Source organism: Zonotrichia albicollis, chromosome 9 (assembly GCF_047830755.1).
Source record: "Zonotrichia albicollis isolate bZonAlb1 chromosome 9, bZonAlb1.hap1, whole genome shotgun sequence".
Lineage (NCBI taxonomy): Eukaryota > Metazoa > Chordata > Aves > Passeriformes > Passerellidae > Zonotrichia > Zonotrichia albicollis.
Window position 1 is genome coordinate 18,083,178 of NC_133827.1, and position 24,499 is coordinate 18,107,676.

General features: G+C 47.2%; 1 protein-coding gene across 6 annotated transcripts in view; it reads left to right on the top strand.

Moving 5' to 3' along the window:
- The first annotated feature begins 726 nt into the window (after positions 1-726).
- YEATS2 (YEATS domain containing 2) overlaps positions 727-24,499 on the top strand; it is a 48,881-nt gene continuing 25,108 nt past the window's right edge. For 2 of the 6 annotated variants that reach the window (XR_012581574.1, XR_012581575.1), the window contains exons 1-13: positions 727-890; positions 1,731-1,843; positions 4,845-4,942; positions 5,042-5,134; positions 8,252-8,494; positions 10,575-10,690; positions 11,838-11,999; positions 13,624-13,735; positions 15,209-15,253; positions 16,271-16,457; positions 18,083-18,322; positions 20,197-20,352; positions 23,086-23,189. Coding sequence is in view for 4 of the 6 variants with exons in the window: in XM_074546771.1 (XP_074402872.1) it covers positions 1,744-1,843; positions 4,845-4,942; positions 5,042-5,134; positions 8,252-8,494; positions 10,575-10,690; positions 11,838-11,999; positions 13,624-13,735; positions 15,209-15,253; positions 16,271-16,457; positions 18,083-18,322; positions 20,197-20,352; positions 23,086-23,189 (1,656 nt within the window). In the remaining 2 variants the exon portion in view is untranslated. The remainder of the gene's footprint in view (positions 891-1,730; positions 1,844-4,844; positions 4,943-5,041; positions 5,135-8,251; positions 8,495-10,574; positions 10,691-11,837; positions 12,000-13,623; positions 13,736-15,208; positions 15,254-16,270; positions 16,458-18,082; positions 18,323-20,196; positions 20,353-23,085; positions 23,190-24,499) is intronic. The other 4 variants (XM_074546771.1, XM_074546772.1, XM_074546773.1 and 1 more) reach the window with 4 other exon arrangements.

A 24,499-nucleotide genomic window follows, 5' to 3' on the forward strand; every position in this document is an offset into this window, starting at 1 on the left:
CACATTCAGTCTTTCCCTAAATACCTGCAGGGAAGGTGACTCCACCCCGGGCAGCCCATTGCAATGCTTAACCCTTTCTGTGAAGAATTCTCTTAATGTCCAACCCGACCCTCCCCTGGCGCAGCTTAAGGTGATGTGTTCTCATCCTGTCCCTTCTTCCCTGAGAGCAGGGCCGGCCCCACCTGGCCACAACCTCCTGGGCAGGGGGTTGTGCAGAGCCACAAGGTCGCCCCGGAGCCTCCTTTTCTCCAGGCTAAACAGCCCCGGCTCCCACAGCTGCTCCTCATGGCACTTGTGCTCCAGGCCCTTCACAAACTCCCCTGCCATTCTCTGAACACACTGCAGCACCTCTGTCATCCTTTCGTGAAATATCTTCCACGTTAAAAAGTCTCCCTCAGATCTTTTAACACATTACAACACGGTTGTTCCAAGCAGCAAGTCAGGATCAAATCACTGCATTCGTCTCTCCGTACAGGAACCTGACCACGTCTCCCATCTCGATTTCTGCGCTGACGCGGGCGAGCGCCCGCTCTGCCCCACAGCCTGTGCCGGCAGCTCCGCCCTGAGGGAGCCGCATAGCGCCCCCGTCCCTGCCCCGGCCCGGCCCGGCCGCTCCGCCCCGAGGGCTCCCGCCCCGGTGCCCGCCTCCCGGCGGTGCGGGCCGTGAGGCGGCACCTGCCCGCGGCCGCCCCGCCCCCCGCGCGCTGCCCGCCTGCGCGGGCCCGCCCCGGCCGTGACGGGCGGCGCTCGGCCCTGCGCTCATGGCGGCGGCGGCGGCGGCGGGACGGCCCGGCGGGGGCCGGCGCTGAGCGCCCCGGGCGGCGCGGCGGGTGGGGGCGGCCGGTGCAGGCGGCGGGGCCGGGCCGAGCCGGGCCGGGCGGCGGAGCGCGGTGAGCGGCGGGGCGGGCGGAGCGCGGGGAAGGAGCGCGGCCGTGGCCGCGGCTTTGTGTGCGCGGCGGGGGAGGGGAGCGGCGCCGCCGCACGTGGGACCGGCCGCGGGCAGCGCTCCGCCCTCCGCGCCCGGGGCGGCACCGACACCGGCACCGCCGACACCGCCCCCCCGGCCGCCTCCGCGCCGCCTCACGCCTGCGGGTCGAGCCCCGCCGTGCTCCCGCCTCGGGGGCACTCGCTGCCCCCTCACGGGCAGGGTCGTGGCTCGGGTTGAGCGGTTCTGGGCGAGGGACAGCCGGTGTGTGACCCCGCGGCAGTGAGCCGCGGGCTGTCCCGAGGCGCCGGGACCCGTCCGCTGGCCCCACGCTCCGGGAGTGCCCAGCATTGCCCTTCCACGGGCGGTGGTGCCTGTGGGGAGATCCCCGCTCTGCTGGGGTCACGGGTGGTGTCCCGAGCACGGCTCACGGGGCTCCTTGGCCGCCCTTTGCCAGCTGTACACGGGGTTCTTTGGCAGCCCTTTGCCGGGGGGGCACGGGGCTCTTTGGCGGCCCATTGCCGGGGGACATGGGGCTCCTTGGCAGACCTTTGCCAGGGGACATGGGGCTCGGCCACTGCAGCTCTGCTGGGGCTGTGGGCACCCGGGTTCTGGTGAGCCTCAGGCGTCTGGAGGCATTTGGAGCTCCTGGGCTGTGCAGAACAGAAGCAGCTCCCAGCTGTGAACCTGTGCAATGATCAATACCCCACTAGAGAGGTTTCCCTTCTCTCTTGGGAGGTGCACCACATGGTGAGAGGTTGAAGCCTGCCCTGATGGTCACTCTGGTTTTTATTTTTCCTGCTAGTGGAATAGAGAACATGTCTGGGATCAAGAGAGTGATCGCAGAGAAGGACCCTGATTATGAGGACATCACCATCACACATCCCAACAAGCGGCACAAAGCAGCCGAACAGTCAGGTAGGAGCTGTGGAATTGGAAACTCTGGATGTGCATGCTGTCTGTAAACTGGTCAGGAAAAGGCTGGGGTAGGAGTTAGGGGCATGGACGGATGTTGAGCAAGGCAGGTAGTGATACCTCTGTGCAGCCAAATAAAGATGTATCTTATGTGGAGTCGTCTCTTCCTGCTATCTGGACCAGAAGTAAGGTGTAGGGATGCAGCCTTTGGTGCATGACAGGAGATGGAGCACAAGCTGTCCATGGCCCCAGCACTTTGGTTCCTGTTGCTTCCTAAAGTACTTACAGTCCATCTTCCCGTGCTGAGTTGTTCTCCAGCCTGTGTATTTGTTCTGTGGCTCAAGTCTGCTCTGGGAAAGATTGGCAGGTTGTTTACATTTTGGGGCGGCATAGAGGTCACAGTACAGCTTGGGGAGGAGAAAAAAATCCATGACCCTGCAGGGTAAAAGAGATGCACAACCCTGCAGTACATGCACTGGCTGTTGGAAGATGACAAATGTTTGCAAGAGCTGGCAGATGAAGCAGAAAGAAGCTTCTTTGATGAAGTGTTGAAAAGATAACTTAGGGAGAAGGAAGGGGCTTTGAAATGTGCAAGAGAGGAGGAAGAGGAGCATGACTGAAGGGAAGGTGGATGAAGAAGTGTAGTGGAGCAGGTAGCTGGATGAGTAGGTTTGCATTTGGCACGCCGGGATGTGCTTGCTTTGGGAAGCCGCCTGCTGGCAGAGTGCCTGGGACAGGTTGCAGTCTCTGTGGGCAAATGAGAGCAGAGCTGCTTGCCCCGGGGGCAGGGAGTAGGCTACTGATTTCTGGCAGAGCACAGCTAGTGAGAGAGGATCGTGATGGAAGAGCTGACAAACAGGGAGGTGAGAAAACCGAGGCTGGCTGTGGGCTCTGAAAAAGATCCAGGAATAGAGCTGGAGCTGCCAGTTGGAGAGGGCCAGAGGATGGCTCAGTGGGTGATGTTCTGCAGGATGCTGTGCCCTGGACAGCTGTGAGGGGGCTGAGCTCTGGGTTAGATGTGTTCTGGGCAGGTCCTGTGTGCCATGTGGGGCAGGGGCCCTGTGCTGGGGCTGGCCATGTCACCGCTGCCAGCTGCCTGCCCTGCCTGGCTGCTCTGTTCTGGCGTGTCCCAGGGACTGCAGGCAGGTTTTTAATCTGCTTCTGAAGCAACTTTTCCCAAGGTCTTTATGCTCAGCAGGCAGAGTCTCAGGGCCTTGGAAAACTGTCCTTGCCAAAGTGAACTTTGCTTTCAGGAGGTTCCTCCAAATTGGCTTCTTTCTTCATTTCATGGAGGATCTCCAGCTTTCAATACTGGAATTCCTTAACTACACAAATTTCACTAACATGATCATAATGAGGTTCTGTGGTTGACACTAAGATGGGAAAAAATAAATATAAAATATTCTTAAAAGCCTCTGTAATATAACCACAAATCCTTGAGTGCTTGAATCATCATGATGCTGCTGTGGCATGGCATCAGCCTTGGAAGTTGTCCCTTTCTGAACCATACCTTAATGCCTTAATCTGTTGAGGTTTATTTTAAGGGTATAGCTTTGCATGAGAATTTCCTCATCCTGGTGTTCATGGAGGTAAATTATATCCCTCTGGTTTTTAATTTTGCCTTACTCATACAGATTCAACCATAATTATGGTTTAATGTAGGCTTGAACTATTTCTGGTCCTAAAAAATGTATATATATACATAAACACACACAAAAACAATATATATATGCCTGTATGTATATATGTATGTGAAAAGAAGGAAAATTATTTAGGACACCCCTGTTGCATATAGAGTCATCAGTTGCCTCACTCCTGTTGTGGAACCTGATGAGACAGTAAAATTATCTGTGCTATCTGGAAGATGCCAGCAAAGCTTTGTCTTGCTTTTCTTTCCCTTCTCTCCAGTGATATTAGAAACCTCTTCAAACAGATATGTACTTTTTAGGAGGGCACATGTTTCCTCTGAAGCTCAAGCCAAAGTCTTTGTGTTGCTGCCTCCTGTTTCATGTAGAAACAATGTGAGATTTTTCCAGGGAAAACCAAGGGAGACTCTTTTGCTGATCTGCTTTATAGTGGGGTCACTCCATGAGTGACACAGGCTGGAGCCCCTTTTCCAGGCTTTCTTCTAGAAGTGTCATTCCTGCTTTGCCACATTCTGGCTTGGAATTTGCTAAAAACAGAAGTTGTTTGAAACCCCTTGATCTAATGGAGGTGCCCTAAATGAAGGGTGATATTAAAGTCTACAGTAGGTGTAGAGCAAAAAGAATTGTTCTTCTTATGTTTATACATGTCCTAGAAAAATATGATAATATGCCAATTCCATTCTTAGCCACTAATTTGCTGTAGGTATTTGCACAGTTTGAAATCCTAAGCTACATACTTGCCACCAAGGTCAGTAAACTCCTGCTGAAGGGTTACATTTTTTTGTCTGCTGTGCTGGAAGAGGATTTTGCAAGAGGTAGAGAGCAGCTTTTGCTAATGTGTTTCCTTTGTGAGTAATAAACAGCTTGTAGGCACTCCAGAGCAGGCTGCACTTGGTGCCAGGGCTGTATAAATCTGAGTTTGTTTTATTCCTGCTGTGTGAGGTGCTGTAAATTTCCTGGATGTGCATGTGGCCAGGGAGAGCAGAAGAGGGTCCATGGTGTCCAGCTCACTCCAGCAGCTGGGCTGGGCCAGCACTGTGGAGTTTTCCTTCTACTGTTTGCAGCTTTACTGGGGCACAGTAAACAAACTGGCCCTGTTCTTCCCAATTTCTGTTGTTTGCCATCTCAGACCTAAAAAGGTAAAACAGCTCTCCACATAAGCAGGCTTTTAAAGATACATGTGGTTTTTGTTAAGACATAACTTATTTTTGGAAGAAAATGATCCTTCCCTTTATATGTGTGTGTGCTGAACTTACTATCCCTTCACTTCTGTAGTGATTTCTGATCTTTCTTTTCAAATGGAGTAAATAGAAATGTAAATACTTCCTCCTTTCTTTTCCTTGTGTGGCCTTGTACAGCTCGAGATGTTACTGTGCAGAAGATTGAGACCATTATAAAGGAACAGTTTGCCGTCGAAATGAAGAGTAAAGAACACGAAATTGAAGTGATAGATCAGGTATAAAGGTTTTGTTCTTATAAATCCCTAAGATCCTGATGTTTGCTGGGTGGGGGGTTGCTGCAGTGCTGACCACTGCTCTGTGTTTCCTTTCTGCAGCGCCTGATTGAAGCCAGGAGGATGATGGACAAGCTGCGTGCCTGCATTGTGGCTAACTATTATGCCTCTGCTGGGCTCCTCAAAGCTGGAGAGGTAAAAACTCCTTTGGGAACAACAAGGCTTCAGGGAGTCTTTGCAAAGGAAGGTGTGGAGCTCAGTGGCTGTTCAGCTCATGTTTGGTGTTGAGGTGTGATTAATGACACAGTGGAATACAAACTGCAAGTGGGATGGCAGTGGGAGAGGAGACCTTTGCAGCATCTGCTGGGCCTCAGGTACATGGAGGAGTCTTCAAGAAGCAGTTGTGAAGTTGTTCAGCAGCCCCTGGTTCTGGTTTCTGAAATACTCTGCTTTTTCTTTTTCATCCTCTGTTTTTCCCTGAGAGCACCTTGTTTCTTAGACACTGCACAGTTTGTCCTTGCAAAGCTGTGATAAATGTGGAATATGTTTTCCTGTTTCTTAGGAGGGGAGTAGCAACAGATGCATTTGGGCACTTTTCAGGAAAAAAGAAAAATAACAAGGATTTCAAGATTACTTGAGTCTCAGGCAGTGCAGTGAAGCCACCTTCCCTTTGCCCTGGCAGGCAGTCTGTTAATGGCTGGTGAACAGACTGATGGCAGCAGTAAAGCAGGAGATAAATCAAGGAGATATCTCAGAGTGATTAAAAATTCACAAGATGAAAAAACCTCAAACCCTGTTAGTTAAACCCCAGTTCTGAGCACTCTGCCCTTAATGACTGCTAATTGCAGGGTGTTCCTGATTGTACAGACTCCCAAATGACATGTAGTTCATTACCGATGGAGGCATTTTGTAACCATCCTTTCCATCGAGTTGATCTGATTTCCAGTGATTTTTGGAAGCTCTAGATGGGTGTTGCAAACATGGGTTTCACTCCAATCCCATAAGAATTTCTCTTCCCAGCACTTGCTCTCAATGCTGTTCCTGATTTTCCTGTTGAGCTTTTCAGAGGATTTGGAGTGAGGTAAAAACAGAAAGTTCAGCTTGTTTTTCCCTCTCTGAACTTGAGTGGAGCAATTGGAGTTTGAAAAGGTTGTGGTAGCCTTGGGAGGCTTGGAGATCTCTCTGCCCCCTTTGATTTTTGTGTAGGCAGCAGAAGAATGTGACCTAAGTTCTAATCTTTGGAAGTGCCTTTGTCCATTGTCATCATGTGTCTGCAGGAGCTGTGCTGTTCCTTGTTCTTCTTGTTCTGCCATGCAGGGTGTTTGCTTTTTGTCCTGGTGGTTTTCACATTTTCCAGAAATAATATATTCTGTAATTGTTTTGAGGTATTCACAAAACTCACTGGTGCCTTCTTGCTTTATTAAGTTTTCCAATAATTTCTATGAGTTTATGGGTGTATCTTTGATTACATTTTTAATTTTTCTGAAAGGCCTGATTTGCTCAGAGCTTAAATCAGTTTTTCCTCAACTTTGAAGTTGTTGCTGATTTCAGTTTTCTTTGTTGTCTGTTTTTAATTGTGGCTCGTGTATGTTTGACCAGGCAGTGAAATAGTGTCTTGTTTCTGCTTCTGGTAGAATAGGAGTCTTTGTAGTTTAATTCAGAACTTCTGGGAAGATGATTACAAGCTCCTGACCTGTTCTCATAAATATAAACAGTGCTCAGACTCAATGCTACTGAGTTTTGAGGCTTGGGATTCCTCATGATTGTGCTTTATTATGTTTTCCCACAAATTATTGGACAAGCTGTTGATCATTTTACTTGACTAGAGGTAAAGTAAAAGGAGAGGTGTTTGGTTTGGGGTTTTTTAGGCAGGCTGTGTGTGTGTCCCTGCCTTTGGATAAATGGCTCTGACTCCCCCAAGCTGGTAATTGAGAGTTGGTGATTGCTCTGCTCGTGCATGTCATGGACAATTGGAAAGGCAGTTCTGGAATGGTCCTTCAGAGGCCAAGGTGGGAGTTACAGTGTTTGTAACTCCACTCTTGCTGCCCCCTCTCCAGGGCAGTTCTGCTCTGCAGTGATGCTGCTGTCTGCCTGCCCCTCAGTCATGTTGGCACAATTCTCAATCAGGGAACTTAATGTGGGTTAAAAATAAAACTGCAAAGAAAAAACGAACAAACAAAACCAGTAACAAAACAAACAAAGCCACAAATGAATCCCAAGTCAGTTTCTCGATTTGTTTTCCTTTGTGACATGCCCCATGAATAATTGTTCCAGCCTGCCTGGTGCAGGTGCTTTGGGCAGGGAAGGAGCCTCCTTGAGCTGTGGCTGCAGGAGCTGAAGGGAAGCTGTCATTGCTCTGCTGCTGCACAGGGGTTCCTGCTCACTTGGTTCATCCTCACACCCAGGTGACAGGGAGCTCTGGTGCCTGGGTCAGGAAGTGGCCAGGGGACACTTGGTTTGGGTTGATGGGTGCTTTCCTTCTACTTTGGAGATAAAAAACAAATGCAAGAGAAAAAGAAGGGCCTTTGTCATGGTAATGAAAAAAACAAGAGAGATTTGAACACTTGCCTGCCCTGTCCTCCCCCTTGCAGGTTTAGGAGCATGTAAGATCAGCTCTGACTTTCTTTCAGGAAGGTTTGCAAGCCTAAGCACATTATTACTTATCCCCTGTTGGGCTCTGGGAGCAGCCAGGGTGTAGCTTGCCTCAGAGGTGTTGACAAGGCTGCCAGTGAGTATCAGAGCTGAAGGGCCTGATGCACTTCCCTGTCCTGCTTGCCTGCAGGAGCTGGGCAGCTGTGGCCTTCCTGTGTGTGGTGGGACTGGAGGGGGCTGCACAGGAAGAGGTTGTTTTCAAAGGGATGTTTTAGGTGGTTGAGTGGGCTGCAGTCCTCCCTTCCAAAACCCAGTGAGTTTCTGAGATCACAAGGTGTGAAGGAACAGATCCAGTTTGGGGTACTGGTTCTGTAGAACCCTTTTAAGCTTTTATTTGCTGCAGCATCTGTTTTTCCTGCAGGGCAGCTGATTAAATATTTGCTCTTTCTTCATTCATTGACTTTTTCTCTTCTGGCACAGCTTTGTTTTTATCTGAGCTGTGGGGGAGTCATGACCAGATCTTCCTTGGGGAAACTAGTGACCAGCTCTTCCTGGGGGAATGGTGACCAGATCTTCCTGAGGGAATTAGTGACCAGATCTTCCTGAGGGAATGGTGACCAGATCTTCCTGAGGGAGTGGTGACCAGATCTTCCTGGGAAAATGGTGACCAGATCTTCCTGGGGGAGTGGTGACCAGATCTTTCTGACCCCTTCGTTGCAGGGGACCAGGTCGTGCGACGCAACAATTCTTAATCACCCTTCAATCAAGAAGTTCTTGGAATCTCCCTCAAGGTCTTCATCTCCAGCTAACCAGGGCTCAGACACCCCCTCTGCCAACCACTCAGAGAGTGACTCTCTGTCCCAGCACAATGACTTTCTCCTGGACAAGGACAATGGCAGCCTGGACGCCGACGAGCGGCTGCCAAGCAGCCTGGAGCAGAGACAGAGCAGAAATGCTGGCCGGGTAAAGTAAAACTCGAGTGCTGGTCACCTTGGTGGAGGTGTGTGCTCTGAGGACCCGGTGCTGGCACCAGGAGCTCTTCATGTTTTCAGCCACCTTGCTGAAGATGTGTTTCTTACCCTCTCCAACCGCTTGCTCCTACTCCCTCAGCCTGGCTTTGCTGTGAGGCCACCTGAAGTGTGTGTAACGTGGGTACCTCCTCTTACCTCAGTGCTGCCCAAAGCCAGCTCAGCAGGCCTGGGAGGGCTGTGGGCTCAGCACAGCTCTGCCAGCCTGGGCCACAGCCTCTGGGGAAGGAGGTGCTTCCCAGCCTGGGCTTGGGCTGTGCTGTACTGCTGAAGGCAGGTTGGGAGGGTGGAGCCTGCAGAGGAGAGCAATGTCTGTCATTCCCTGCAGAGTTTACAGGAGTTATGGTGCTGCCTGGCTCTGGAGACTGCATTGCTCAGAACAGGGGATCCACTGGAGGGCTTTGGCCTCCTCAGCAGCCTGTAGTGCAAGCAGTAGCACTGGAGGATTAGCTCACCCTGGCAATGTGAGTTGGTAGAGCCTGGGTGCACAACTTGCAACCATACAAGAGAGAATTGTTTTTCTTCTTGATGGTTCTGCTTGCTGTTGTGCATTAGCACCATTTCCTCAAGGGAACCAGTCTGACCCAAGTAAAAGTGTGTTCAGTCAGTGTCCCTTCAAGCTTTTTGGGGGGTTATTTTTGAGCTGGATCCAGTCCCTCCCTCTGTGGCTCTCTGTGCAGCCACACAGATGCTTCACCTGTTGGCTGCAGGTAGCTCCACTGGGGAGGCTCATTCAGTGTCTGCAGGTGAAATGTGAAATGAGGTGAAACTCTTCAGTTTCCTTTCAGTTCCTTTAAGTGGTCAGGCTTGCCAGAGGAGTACAGCCAGGGGTGGGTATGTCTCAGTGAATGGCTGCCATCTGCAGCTGAATAATTTGCACTAATAGATGGCAGAAGGAGCAATGATCCTGCCTCCACTAAGCAGTGTGACACCCTTGACAGCAGGGCTGCAGTTTGCTGGAGCTCTGCCTTGGCGCTGTGGCAGATGAGCCCTACAGAATGTGGGCCCACCTGTGCTGTGACCCACCAGGCCAATAGAGCTTGTTTCTGTGCTGGGGGCACAGGTGGATGGAGCAGTTGTGTTGCTTGGGGATAGCACACTGGTGCATCTCTGACCAGGGGAGGTGATGAAGAGCAGGAGCCATCCCAGCCTTCTGTGCCTCCTTGCTCTGCTTTGAGGCATCCCTGGCTTAGCAGAGGAGGGGGAAGGGTTCCTCAGTGAATGCAGTGCTTCCCACACGGAGCTTCCTCTGGTGAGTGCTCAGAGTGCATCCTCTGGGCTGCTCTGTGGTCACTGGAGGATGGCAGTCCCTTCTCTCCAGCCAGACTTCATCCAGCAAGGCTGTAGAAAAGCCTCTCAGTCCCAGGCAAACAACACTTGTACTTGTGCTGGCATAGTGGGCGGTCAGATCATTGTGCTGGGAGCCTTGGCCACTGCTTGATAGCTGGGCCTGTGTTACAGGGAGGCTGGATTTATTAGGGAATGGCTGTGGGTTTGCCTGGATGGCAGTGACAGATTATGGCTGCTCTCCTGTCTCAAACCCAGCCTCAATTCTTCACTGTGAGGCAGCCCCAGAGGCCCTCAGAGCAGCAGAGGCTGAGAATGGGAAAGATTTAGATTTTCACCCCCACTCATGGGTGATTGAGATTTGTTTCTGATTAGTGACAATCACGATGCCATTCTGGCCATGCCTGGTTTTATTTCAGATAGTGCAGGGGCAGTGCTTTGAAACCCAGGCTAAGCTGTGGCTCAGCTCCATGGGATGTCACAGCATGTGTGCTCAGCACAGCCATGCAGGGTGTTCTTGGCCAGGCATTGTTACATGCCTGAGTTGCTTCCATGTGCCTAGAGAGCAATTTGAGTATTTTTTGGGAAGATTCCTTGTCAGTCTTTCATTTATGCAGATTTTTGGTTGTTTTTTTAACAACACCTTACTTTTCTAGCACCAAACAAAATGATGTTTAAGAGGAATGTTTGGGTTTTTGTTTGCCTTTTTTTTCTTCCCCTACCCTCAGGACAGTTCGGGTGTTTCAAGCTCTCAAAAACCAGGACAACGAAATGCCGGACTGTCAAATGATGAAACTTCACGACTTTATGTGAAGAAAACGATTGTGGTTGGCAACGTCTCCAAGTTAGTATCCAGAGCCTGAGGGATGCTCCTTTATTTCAGGGTTAAATTGAATAGAAAGTTACAATTAGGAGACAAATGAAATTGCTAAGCTGTCACAATATGAGTTGTTACCCTTGAATAATCACAGTAGCCAAGGCAGCCCTCCTCTGGTCTCAGCATAAGATTTTTTCATGGAAGGAACTGGTGTTTTAGTAGTTGTTTTATTTGTAACTTTATGTGTGTGCAGAGGTTTTAAGATCTCTTTCCCTGAAGGGGAAGTCTTTCAGCCTTTTTGATCAAGTCACAAGTTTTCCCCTGAAAATGTGGAAAAGCAAGTTGTCCTGATTGAGTGTGTTGGCTGATTGAATTACTTGGCCAATTCAGTGTGTCCATGGGTACAGTGTGGGGGTCTCTTAAACAGAAGAAAAACCCCCAAGAGAACAGTACACCACCAACCACAATGAGGAAAATTTACAAGTTCAGAATAGTCTAAATAAATTATTTCATACTGGTTTTATTTATATTTAAAAGAAGAAGAGGTAAATATGTGTAACTTTTCATCTTCAAGGAAGTTGGTGAAGAAAGGCATTAGTTTTGGGAATCTGGACAATTCCAGGTTTTAACTCTCCATCCTTGCTCTACTCAAGTCAGTGTTTTGCACAGAATATATCAGACATTTGCTGACAAGACTTAGAGTCAGAATTGCTTCTTGAAGGGCTGGACCCAGAACTAAGTATTGACTGAAGTTGCTTAAAAATTTTTGAGAATAGTTGTATTGCTTTTGTATTTATGGTAGCAGAGCTGTTGGTGTTGTGTTCTGATGTGGTTTTGCTTCCTGATAGCTCAGAATAGGATGGGATAAGGGATTTGACAGTAGTAGAATGTTAAAATTTAATCTTTTTAATTAAGAGCCAAATGTTTAAATGGGTGAATGTCATATGGCAGAGGAAATGTGTTAGAAATTTAGAGTAGATGATGGGTCCTGTATCTGTTCCTGGATGAACTGTCAGAGTAAGGACAAATGAGCAGAAATGTACAGGGGGCAGAGTTCCCACAGGCACTTTAACATCCCCAATTTTTTTGTGCCTTATCTTTCCCAAAATACTTTTTGCAGTATTTGTCTGTTTGGGATTTTTATCTTGTGTTTGTTCTTTCATTTCTTTGCCAGGTACATTCCCCCTGACAAGAGAGAAGAAAATGATCAGTCGACCCATAAATGGATGGTGTACGTCCGAGGCTCTCGGAGAGAACCCAGCATAAATCACTTTGTCAAGAAAGTTTGGTTCTTCCTCCACCCCAGTTACAAACCCAATGACCTGGTAGAAGTGAGGTAATGAGGAATTATTCCAGTCTTCATGCTTGCCAGGCTTACAGTGCCAATTAACAACTTCTTTTCCTGGTTTAATACTCCATGTGTGTATTTAACCTCTGGCTTAACTTGGCTTACTCCAAAATAGTAGTGAAAATAAATGAGGTTTTTATGTAGCAAATGTGCCAAACAGGTTTGTTGGCTTAGGGTTTTTTTTCATTTCCTTCTGAGAAAAAGCATTCAGGTGTTGCATTTCTTGCTGTTGATGTGGGTTGTGCCTCTCCTGTTTGTGTTACATACACTGTCTGCAGCTCAGGCTTCTGGTGCTAAACAAAGTGTTTTCTACCACCCCTCTAATTCAGTGTGGAAAAAAAAGAGGAATCTCCAAAATCTGATTTGCCCATATTTTTAATGCTACATGTGTGTTTGGGCACAAATATCCCACTCCAAAATCTTTCTCCATGGTGTGGGATCAGTGGCATTGGCTCTGTGCTCTGAGGATTTCCCATCAGTGCTACAGGGACAGGGCAGCTTCCCTGTGCTGTCCCAAGCCTTACCCCACACCTGTGTCCAGGTGACCCTGGTGGGGGAAGTTCTCTCTTGGGAAGTGCCCTGTCAGTGTTTCATCCTTCTTCCTTGGACAAGAGTGAGGGAGGATGCCTGTGAAATAGTTGGTGTTTTCCCAAAGAAATGATTCTCCATGGGATGTTCAGCCTCCTGGAGGGAGGAGTGTGGAAAGGGCTGCTTAGCACAGAATGGCAGCTTAATTCTGGCAAAATTAAACTCCTGAAAGGCAACTCCAGGAAGATTTTCCTGGGTTAATAAGTGTTGGTGCAGCTCAGTAATGTTTCTGGGAAGACAACCCTGAGCAGGACAAAAGCAAACTCTGTTGTATTTCTTCTGTAACATATCAAATGACATTTGATTACTGTCTTTTTGTGCCTTTCTCAATTGTCAGTGCTGGTTATCTTCTGTTTTAATCCCATCTGGTTAATGGATTCCTGGTGTTGCAGTCCCATTCATTGTAGTGAGCATTTATGTTCTGGATTAAAAATCACCCTTAAATCTCTTGCATTTTTTTCTGGTGAAAAAATTTTATTTGCCTTTACAATAACAAGCTGAAACACAGAGTAGAAGTAAATGTTACAGATCCTTCTTTTTCAGCTTGGAGAATGACAGTGATTAACTTTCTTTGTTGTCCCTGTGTTGTTCTCTTGGTGTTATATGAAACCTGTGCATTTTGCTACTAGATAGGGAGAAGCAGGCAGTGATTGCAAAATGCTGCATTGGAAGCTCACCTTGCAGTGAGCTGACTTGTGTTTTTCTTAACCAAGTGCTTTTCATTTGACATAGCACAGCCCTTTTTTTGTCTTCTTTTTAAAATATCAGACTCTTTCCCACATGTCTCATCCAGCAGTGCTTTACCATTTTCTTCCCCGTCCCCTTGTGTAAAGTCAAAGTGTGTTTTCAGCTGTCCAAAGCCATAAAATTCTCATTGCTATGATTACACTCTCTCTGTGGTGAATAGCAGACCTGATGATAGCTTTAGCTGTCAGCTAGAAAAGCAGTCTTTGGCTTTCTGAAAAAGAGGGAGGTGAGAGCTGTACCACTTGTGCATCAAAATGTAATCACCATTTGTTTGCAGAGAACCTCCGTTTCACCTGACCAGGAGAGGCTGGGGAGAATTCCCAGTGAGAGTGCAGATACACTTCAAGGACAGCCAGAACAAAAGGATTGATATCATACACAATTTGAAGGTATTTGAACAAAATACTGTAGAGAAAGGTGTTTAAATGAGCTCTTGTGCATAATCTGGAAGAGGCTGTGCTTGTGCACGTGCCTTTGCCTCTCTGTGTTGTGAGTGTCCTGGTGGTTATTTTCTCATGAATAGCTGAGCTGGGGAATTGAAATAGATCCAGGAAAGCCTCTTACCTTGGCTGTATGGAGTTGGTGCAGTAGGAGGGAGCCCAGCCCTGCAGCAGCTGGAGCTGAATGTGCTCAGAACAGCAGTGCTTACCTGGTTTTTCCCTAAAATTTGAGATCTTTATCATGTTTTCACTGGCTTTAACCTAACAGGGTGGTTCAGGTCTGTCTTTCCACTGGAAAAGTGGCTGCCGTGTCTGTTCTGTTCCTTCAGCACAGACACACATCAGCTCATGATTATCTTTGTTGTTAGAGAGGGCAGGGAGGGCTGAGATTCCCTATTCCCTTTGAAGAGAGCTCCCTTTTCCAACTCATTCACCCCTGCAGCACTTGGGATTTCCAGCATGCAGCAGTCCTGGTAACTAGGCCATTGCTCCTTTTCCTTTTAATTAGTGGTCCCTGGCATTAGTGGGCTTAAGTCCTGAGCTGGGTTAGTCTCCTCTTGCTTTGAGCAGCATTAATTTTATTTGAACTCTGCCTGCATTGATGAATTTCCTGCTAAATAAGGTACCTCATTACAACCCTAAGTATAGACAGTAGAGAGGAGGGTGAAAATATTCCCCTGCAGCTTAGGGACATTTCATGCAGATGGTGAGTAAAATGTATTAGGGGAGATGTGACTTGAGGAGAAGTTATTAACACTGTGATGGACAGTGAGGGAAACTCAGCCTACAGAAGGAAACTGAGCCCACAGGAGCTCAGATCAGCAAATCTTGCTGTTCTCACCCTGAGCCTGTGGCTGCTGTGAGGATGCAGAGTGAGCTGAGCTCTCCTCTGTGCCTGCCACATCCTACACCTCTCAAACCCAGCTGCTTCTACAGTGCTTTAACAGGTGCCTCTGGGATGTTGTGCCTCTTTTTCAGCTGATGGCTTGGTGTGAACAGTTACTTAATCAAAAACTATAGTGTAAACACAGCCTTTGTGCTGCTCAGTTAAAAACTCAGAGTTTTTCTCATTATTAATGTTTCCTTATACTTCCTTATTCCTGATAGAATAAGGAATAAAAAAGGACACTGCTGGAGGATGGACTCCCCTTAGATGGAAGTATTCCCTCAACAATCTCATTTCCTTCAACTTTCTTGCTCCTTTCCCCTTTAGTGTGGGCCTTGGGTCATGGCTGAATTTTTTGCAGAAGAGAGGGAGGACACTTTTCAGAGCACACAGATTTCTGCCCTTATGGCCTCAAAATATTGGATGCAGTGCTGCTTAACTCACATAGTTTGAGGCCTCTTTCAAACAATTTGTGTTGTAAATTCCAGCTAATGTGGTGCTTTGCCCTGGCTAATGTATTGTATTGTCTTTTCCAGCTGGACAGGACCTACACAGGCCTGCAGACTCTTGGTGCTGAAACGGTGAGTCAGGGGCTTGTGGGAGGGATTTGATTGCCTTAAAGATGTGTGAAAAGAAAAGATGCATGGGACTAAGCACAGAGTCAGATTTCACAATTTCTAGAGTGTAGATTTTGCTCTCTTGCTGAATGAAGGGATTATGACACCTTGTCACTATTCATGACAACAGTCATTTCTCCTTGCTTCAGGGGAGCTGTTTCCAGCTCTTCCTTCAGAAAGAACTCGGCTTGTACTGGGGCTTTAAATTTTATTGCTTTGTGAAGCTTTTGGTACAAAGTGTTCTGATTTGCATTCTGATCTGCTGCAGAGCTTACACATAAAGAATTTAAGTTCAAGGGATCAGCCAACTATTCTGTTGAGATTTTGCAGTATATTAAGTACTTCTAAGTTTCTGTATCTGTCAAGATTTAGAACTTAATGGAAAATGGACTCTTGAAGTAAATAAATTAATAACCCACAGTTTGCTAGATTTCTAAAGTTTTCTTGAGATTGTTTTCCCCTCATACTGTAGTGAATGGAAATTTTTATGGTTAAATTGCATTACTTCAGCTTTTCAGTTAGTGCAGAAAACATGAATGTGAAATGTCTGCTGTTATTAAAGAGCACTTTTGAAGAGTAGATCATGTGGTGTGTTTCTCAAGGCCTTAGCAGACAAGGCAGGCTTCAGTTTGGTGCCTGTCCCTGCAGGGGTGTGCAGTCCTTCCTTTAGGGGCTGCTTTGAGCTGGGCTCCAGAATCCTCTCAGTGTTTACAGTTCAGATTTCCCCGAGGACCAAGATGTGCTGCTTTACTGTGGGGGTTCAAATTGCAAGATTTTTGTTGTAGCTCAGGTATTGCTGGACCTTTGGGAACTGAGAAATGAATGGAAATGTTATGTAGAGTTAGGGGGGAAACAAAGGGAGAGGTTTTTAGGCATTCAAATAAAAAAACATAGTTGGTGTTGGGTTTTATATCTTTGCCAAGCTGCCAAATACAAATTGTGTCTAATACTAATAGTAGTTGTGTCTCCTGTTTTTGGAAGGTAGTGGATGTGGAGCTGCACAGGCATTCCCTTGGTGAGGAATATCTCTTCTCCCAGTCTTCAGAGTCTGACCTTTCTGATGTTCCTACATCTTTATCTCTGCCACTGAGTATCCCAGCACCAGTCAAAGCTTCTTCACCAATTAAACAGCTGAGGGACTCCAGCCCAGATGCTTCTGTGGACAAAGGTAAAGCAAATGGTGTCAGTGAAATGCAAGTTCTTGCAACTTTGGCTCTGCTGGTTTCCTCCTTTTAATTGCTCTTATTCCCTAAAGGTTGCCTGTGCTACCTGCTTGTTGCTCACCCCAGATCATACTTTCCTTAATGTGCTCTGAAATGTGGTTCAGAAATGGTTATAGATTATTTGGTTTTGGACTTTGGTTTGGTTTTGTTTGGGTTTTTAATCTGAAGTTTGTTGAACAGGCTCTGTTTTGCTAAAACATAGTGAGTAAGGAAAGGCAGTGCAGTTGGAAAAAAGGTGGTTAACTAGCATTTGTAGTTTTGGCTTTGGCAGACTATTTTCAGAGGGGATTTTAGGTTTCTGAACATTTATGGGACTGTGTATACATTTAAGGAATTGGTCTAGAGGGGTGTTCAGTTACATATGATAGTGCCTAACATGAGCTGACTGTGAGGGAACAAAAATCCCTAGGTGTCTGTGATTACTGCACTGTGGAGAATAGAGACTGAAAAGTTGTGTGTGTTTGTCTGAGGGACAATGGCATCTCTGCACATCAGGGCCTTATTCTCCCTTCCCATAAGAGATCAGGAAAGCCAGGATCCATTTCAGTGGGGCAGCAGCTGAGGCCTTGGGATCACATGGATTGCCTGGAACAGGCAGTGCTGGCCCCATGGATACTCTGTGGGATTTGTAGTTTGTGTCACACAGGAAGAGCTGTGCCTCTGGTGGCATTTGGCTTTGTTTTCTGAACACTTGGTCAGCTGGGCTGAGGTACAGGATGTGTGTTACACTGTGGTGTGAGAAGCCTTCTGGACACAGCCAGAGGGTATATATTTATATCTACATTTCAAATAGTGTCAGATGCTGCATGGGCTGATGCCTTTCTTGGTCCATTCCCACATTCCTGTGCTGAAGGAGTGGCTGTAAGCTGGTGCCATGCATGGCTGTACTTCCTGATAGCCTCTGTGGTGCCACTGGGGGTGTTCTGGCTCAGCAAGAAATATGTCTGCTGTTTAAATGTGGTCTGTTCTTGTGGCCAAAAAAGGACAAACACAACCACATTTTAAACACACAGGTTTTTTATTCAAACAGGAAGATTTGTAGCATCTTTAGGTGAGCAGGAAGGAAGTAAGCCTACCCCCTTTTGACACTGACAGGCAGTGGCTTCTCCTAGCAGCTCCAGGTTAATTGATCTCCTTGAACATCAGATAAAGTGGATTCCAAAGCCCAGCTCAAAAGGCAGTCTCTTGTCTCCTGGAGCTGTTACTCCAAAAACTGCACAGAGATTCTCTGCAAAGGAGATCCAGCCTTGGTCCTGCAGAGCCCTGACCAAGGACACCTAGCAGCAGCTTTTGGGCAGTGGAAGGGCATTCCAAGGAAGTGGCTGATCAGCTGCCACAGCTGGGCAGCTGTGCATGGCATCATTTTATTCTTCTTGTCCAGCAGATCCTGTGCAGGACCAGCCCCTCCCTCACTCTCTCCCTGTTCAACGCTTCCCACCAGTTGCTTTTTCCTTCGTTCCTTCCAGAACATGTTTGTCATAGCTGAGTTGTGCTTGTGTAGAGGAGCACAGTGAGGAATCAGATGTGTCAGCCTAAGCAGTATTTCTGTTCTTTTCCCTGTTTTGATCAGGATTCTCTGGGAGTGCTGAAACCGAAAGACATGCCGCCTTTTACTCCCTGCCATCCGCCATAGAACGGACTCCCACCAAGTTAGCCACACAGAAAGTTGCCTTTGGCTCTCATGGAAATTCAGCCTTTCAACCCATTGCAGCTAGCTGTAAAATAGTGCCTCAAGGTCAGAGTCCAAGCCCTGCAGAGTCACCAGGAAAATCCTTCCAGCCTATCACCATGAGTTGCAAGATTGTATCAGGTGAATGTTAGTTTACTTACCCAGTGCCTCCCCCTGGAAAACAAGAGAGTGAACAAGCTGGACTTGTTCTGTGTCCTTCCCTTGGTTTTCTGCCAGGCTTTGAGCATCAGACAGGAGGAAACTCTAGAATAAGGAGCTAAGCACACTTCTTAATGTTCAATGAAAAAAAAATACAAGTGTGAGATGGTTCCAACAGATAAAAAGCAGGATGAGAGCTGTTCTCTCCCTGTTCTTGAATGCTTTTAAGTATGGAATTAGTAGTCTTGAAATGGACTGCTACCCACAGAAAGGCCCAGGCAAAACCACATCTTTCATGTGGAATATTTTGTATGTGGGAAGAGTCCATTCTTCTCCCCAGTGCTTTCATACAGCTGGGATGGATGAAGAAGAATTTTTTTCCTTGATTACTGGGCAAATAATTAAACTTGTAGACTCAAACAGACCCTCTTGTGCTTGCCATATTGCATCAAATGGAGCAGCTTTGATCTTTGTCTTCCAAAAGTCCACCTTGTGCTGGATTAAATTGCCAGCTGGCTGCAGTGGGCAGTGTGACAGCTTCTGAACCAAACATGGCCAAAGTGCTGCTTTGCTCATTTCACCCGTGGTCCCTTCCCTGCCTGGGTGTGATGCCAGTCACTGGATGATGTTTTACATCAGAAAGTGTTCATGTACAGTTCACCATGGCACATGCTGGGAAGCTGCAAGGTGACTTGTTGCAGCTCTTCATTTTCTGGTGTTCAGGGTAGAGAGGATGAGGCACCAGCCATCAGTACCTGTGATTTCTGGTGATCTGCTCCCAAATAATGTTCCTAAACTGTGTCTGATTTGTTGTTTTGTTTTGGTTTTGTGGTTTTTTAAATTAAATGTCAATATTGTTCCTTGACATCTTAAAACTTTACTCAGGTTGATTTACACTTGAACCTATTCCAAGTGCTTTATTCTTTCTTTATAAGCTCTTCTCTTGATCTTTTCCCAAAGCTTCCTAGAAAGCAGGAATTAGGGGGCCATCCTATCTTTTCTCAAGTCCTTGAACTATTCTTTGTTGATCTTTGCTATTTGAATGTTTCCCTGCTAAACATTTTTCTAAAGTTCTGCTGTCTGCTGAGAAGGGTTACCCCTTTGAGATTTCAAAGCAGTTTATAAGACACAGGGATTTTATTTGATGACATTTATGTTCTGTTTTAACTGTCAGTAACTGCCAGGAAAGTAGATTAAAAGACAGGGGAAGCTTGGTGTTTGCTGCTGTCTCTTTTCTCTGATCACTTCCTTGCCAGTCCTGTTGTCTGAATTTCTTGTTCACCTCTTCATGCAGCTTTTTTCTTCTCTAGTTTCTCTGTCTCCTGGCCATGTTACCCAGCAGCTGCCCATTTTACAGATTGATTTCCAGGGTTCCTGCTGTAGTGAGAGCAGTGGAGGGTGTTCCTGCTGCCTGGGGCTGTTCCACACAGCTTTTTTAGGGGAACTCTTTGGTTCCCTCCCTTCAGTGCCTGTACCTGGGGCTGCACAAGGGCAACACAGCCCAGCTCTGTTTCTCCATCTCCTTGGGTGCACTGTCTTGGCAGTGAGAATGATGTGGGTAATATCCCTCAGGATTCAGGGCTGGAGCAGATGGCTCCTCAGGTTCCCTGTGAGCCCTGCTTGTGCTGGTAGGCAGAGCATGTCCAGGGTGGCCATGAGCCATCGTGCTTTATGTGCCTTCTCCTTTCTTCTGTCTCCTCTTTCCTTCTCCAAGTCCTGGGACCTCACTCAGGCTGAAAAATACATCCTCAAAAAACCTCTCCTATTCTAATCCATTTTCCAAAGCACTACAATTGCCATGTTTCTATGTTCTGACAACATTCACAAGCTAGAAGCATTGGACTTTTTTTCTTAAGGTTCTCCAATATCGACCCCTAGTCCATCTCCGCTGCCTCGCACCCCAACGTCCACTCCGGTGCACATGAAGCAAGGCTCTGCCAGCTCAGTCCTCAATAACCCCTATCTTATTGTGGACAAGCCTGGACAAGTTGGAGCAGCAGCCACAAGCACAGGTGTGTAGTGTGACCTCAGAAGGCAGTGGCTTAGTCTCACCTGTTCAGGTTTGTTCTCCCTTCAGAATGATCAGTGCAACCGCAGTGTTTGAGTTTGTGCAGATGGCAAGTGCTCAGCAGAGAAAGGGGAAGGTGTTGGTTTGTGTGTGTGGCTGAGGGGATCTCAGACTTGAGCATTGTTTCCTATAGGAAACAGCACAGAGTGAAGCCAAACTCAACTCACAGACGCCTCAAAGAGAGCCTGTTCTTTTCAGGTAACAAGGGAAGGAGTGATGTAGACTGTGGTGCACAGCTTTAGACACAAAGAGTGCACTGGGGTTGGGTGACAGTGCTGGAGTGGATGTGACAAAGAGCTTGGAGAGGTCACAGGGACTGGCAGAGCAGTCTTAGGTCACAGTGTGGGGCCCAGATGTGGTGAAATGCAGAGATCCTGGTTACCAGAACAGCCATGCTGGATTTTGTTACTGCTCTCAGCTTCTGTCTGGTCCAATCCAGCTGGTTTGGATTCCTCTTTACTGGACTCCCTCAGTGGTGACAAAAGCCTGGGGTCACAGGGAAGGCTGAACTGCAGGACACAGGTGATGGCTAGAGGAGTCAGTCAGAAGTCATTTATTGTTGTGATAAATGGCCAAGCACTGCTGTCTATTTTAGAACACACTTGTTTGTGTATGTGTGTGCTTCCCAGCATCTCAGCAGCATGCCCAGGGCCAAGTGAGGGAGTGCAGCATCCATGAAACACAAACCATTTGCTGAGCATGGTTGGAAAACACAAAAATTCTTTTTACTGTTGCTTCTTCCCTTTATCTGAGGGAACACAGCTGTCATGTTCATTTTAACTTCATCACAGAGGGAGTTGGTAGGGTCATTGGTAGGAATTGTCTAGCTGTATCTGAAAATTTTTAAGTATGTTTTGGGCTTTTTTGGTAACACTGATGCTGTTTCACCAATAGGGTTTGATTAATTGGGGTTTTTTTTTGATTGGTAGGGGGATTTCTACCTCTTATTTTCCGTTTCTTCACCTCCAGCCTGACTGTCTCCTCTGCCTAAGTGTTTTATCATGGTTTGGGTAACCTTTGGGTTCTGATAGAGGTTTGTACGTGGAGGACAGGATGTGCAGATGCAGCAGAATGTTGGGATGTCCAAGTGTTAGTGCAGTTCCTGTTCAGGCTGCAGTTCCTGTTAAAGTGCAGTTATTGTTAAAGCTGCAGTTATTGTTACAGTGCAGTTATTGTTACAGTGCAGTTATTGTTAAAGCTGTAGTTATTGTTAAAGCTGCAGTTACTGTTAAAGCTGCAGTTATTGTTACAGTGTAGTTCCTGTTAAAGCTGCAGGTACTGTTAAAGCTGCAGTTACTGTTAAAGCTGCAGTTATTGTTAAAGCTGCAGTTATTGTTAAAGCTGCAGTCGCTGTTAAAGCTGCAGTTAGTGTTAAAGTGCAGTTGCTGGTTAAAGCTGCAGTTATTGTTACAGTGTAGTTCCTGTTAAAGCTGCAGTTCCTGTTAAAGCTGCAGGTACTGTTAAAGTGCAGTTATTGTTAAAGCTGCAGTTACTGTTAAAGCTGCTGTCACTGTTAAAGCTGCAGTTATTGTTACAGTGTAGTTACTGTTAAAGCTGCATTGGTAAAGTTCCAGTTTCCCACCACAGTGCAGGTGTGCAGAGGGGCCTGGCAGAGGCTGTTGCTGCCTCTCCCTGCACGGCTGTGCCTCCCTTGTGTCCTGCACCAGTCAGAGCAGAAGGGTGATGCCCTCCCCTCCCCAAACAGCTTTGCTGTGAGATCCCCATCAGCAGACCCTGGGTGAGGCTGCAGCAGGGTCTGTGGAACTGCTTGGCAGCAGCAGCCAGGCTGGACTGAGCATGATGTGTATTATAGAAAAAGTCACTGGGGAACTTCTGATAAGGCTGCAGATTGTGTTTAACATCTTCATGCTCTGTGGAAACCAGCCTTCCCAAAACCCTTCCTCTCAGAAATGGCTGCTCATTTACTTGTAACTCAAGGGTGAGTTGTAGTACAGCTGTATGAGACACTGGTTTTTGCTTTCATGTGTGTAATCCGTGGCTTTGGTGTCTCTTGAACAACCAAAACTGCCAAAGCAGCCCAGGAGCAGCAGTCCCAGGCTGCTGAGAGCACTCTTGTGCACACTGATAATGCAGGGTGAGTTTACCCCTGGACCCCCATCCATCCTGGGGCCAGGGGATGCTGTGGCACATCTGTCAGTCTGATGCTTTTGCAGGAGCATCTGCCACGGGTGGCTCTGTGCCTTCACCCCTTGTTTCTGTTTCTGCCTTTACTTTCTCACTCTGTCCTTTGCTCTTGTTACTCCTCACTTTGTCTCACTCCTTTTGTGGCCTTTCTTTCCCTTCTCTCTCCAAGCCTTCCTCCATGCCAGTGCCCAAGGCTGGTGTGGGTTCAGGGGTTCCTGGGCAGCAGAGGACTTTACTCCTGTGCTGATTTCATGGTTGCACCAGAGCTGACATTCTCAGCCAGGCAGGAAGGCTCCTGACCACCTGCTGGCAGCACACAGAGCAGTGAGTGCACAGCACCTTCTCTGGGGCTGGTTCCTCAGGTGGAAATTCAGTGCTGGATCTGGTTTGTGCCCATGGTGGCTCCTGCTGGTGTACCTGATGCAGAATGCAGATGAAATGCAGTGCCCTGTTCTTGTTAGAGGAGGTTTCATGTGTGCAGGGGCCCTGCTCCCAGCCCTCACCCAGCATCTGCTTTGTCTCCTGCCCCCAGGGAGCCCCACCAGCAAACTGAGCAGTGTCTGTCAGGCCTCCCATGGAACTGCATCTCCTGTGGCAAAGACCCATGGCAGCAGCTTTGGCACCTCAGCTGTCAAGGTAATGTTCTCATTAGCTGTGCACTTCCCTTTTACAGCCCAGCTTTCTATTAAATTGCACTTTTTAGCATTAAAAATTCTGCACCTCAGGCAGGTTCTTGGATTGTCATTTCCTGTGAACATTTACTGTGTAACAGATGAAGCCAGAGGAGAACATGGTGGTTATACAAGATGGTTGTGTCACTTCATGCAGCTCTAACTAGGCTTGCCTGCATATCTGTGAAAGACACTTCTGCTTCTCTGCAAGGAGATCCATGGAGGGCATAGTTCCCCAAACGTTTTATCTTTCAAAAAAAGCTCTTCTGTAGCTGCCTTTGATCTTCTTCACTTTGTTAGTCACAGAGCATGATCAAACCAGAGATGCCTACCTCAAAACATTCACTCTGTTCATTATTTTTGTACAGCAGCTGTTCCAAGCAGCCTGAAAATAACTCATGTAGTGGTTTTACAACTGTCTGGATTTAGGAAAATGTTTGTGTAAACAGTGGAGTAACATTTGGATGTGTAAACAAACAGCAATAAATACGGTTCATGCTTCTGATCTGCAAAGCCCAAAAGGCACAGAGCTGAACTGTCTCACATGAAATCTTCCCCTGATCTTGTGCTGGGGATGATATTTCTGGCAGGGAAGTGGTGTCAGCCCGGCTCTGCAGCAGCTGGTGGGTGTGCTCTGGAAGCAGCAGCACTCCCTGTCTCCAAGGCTCATCTTAAAGCAGGAGATGCTTTAACAGAGGACAAGGCTTGCCAGTCAGCCTGCAGGGAGCAAATCACTTCCCATTTGGAGCAGAGATGCTTCCTGTGTGTGCTGGGGAATGCTGTAGCACACTGGTCTGAAGCAGTTTGTTTGGAGGGGCATTTTCAGTGTCAGTTGTACAGCTGGCAGTCACATTTTAAAAACCTGTGTGCTAGATGGATTTCACTTAACTATGTGAAAATAGTTCATTTTTCTTTATTTTTCACTGATTTGGGGCAGTTTTTTCTGAAAAATTTTCAATGAGTTAAAGTAGGCACATCTTTAGTAACAGCTGATTTCCGTATTTCCAGGGCAATTGAAGATATTTTTAAAAACCCACAGAAGTCATACTTCTGTAAACAGAAATGTTATTTGATTTATGTCTTCTGGTTGGTAGAAAAGCTGTTATTTTAGGGTTTCTTTAAAGAGAAGAGTGTGCCTGATAGTTCAGTGAGATATTACACAGGTTGTGTATAACTCACCACTTCTCATGTTTTCACTGTGTGCTGGTTTTCTGTATTTATTTTAATGACTTCAGGCTGTGTTTCTGCAGCCAGTCTCCAATGCAGCTGCAGTGG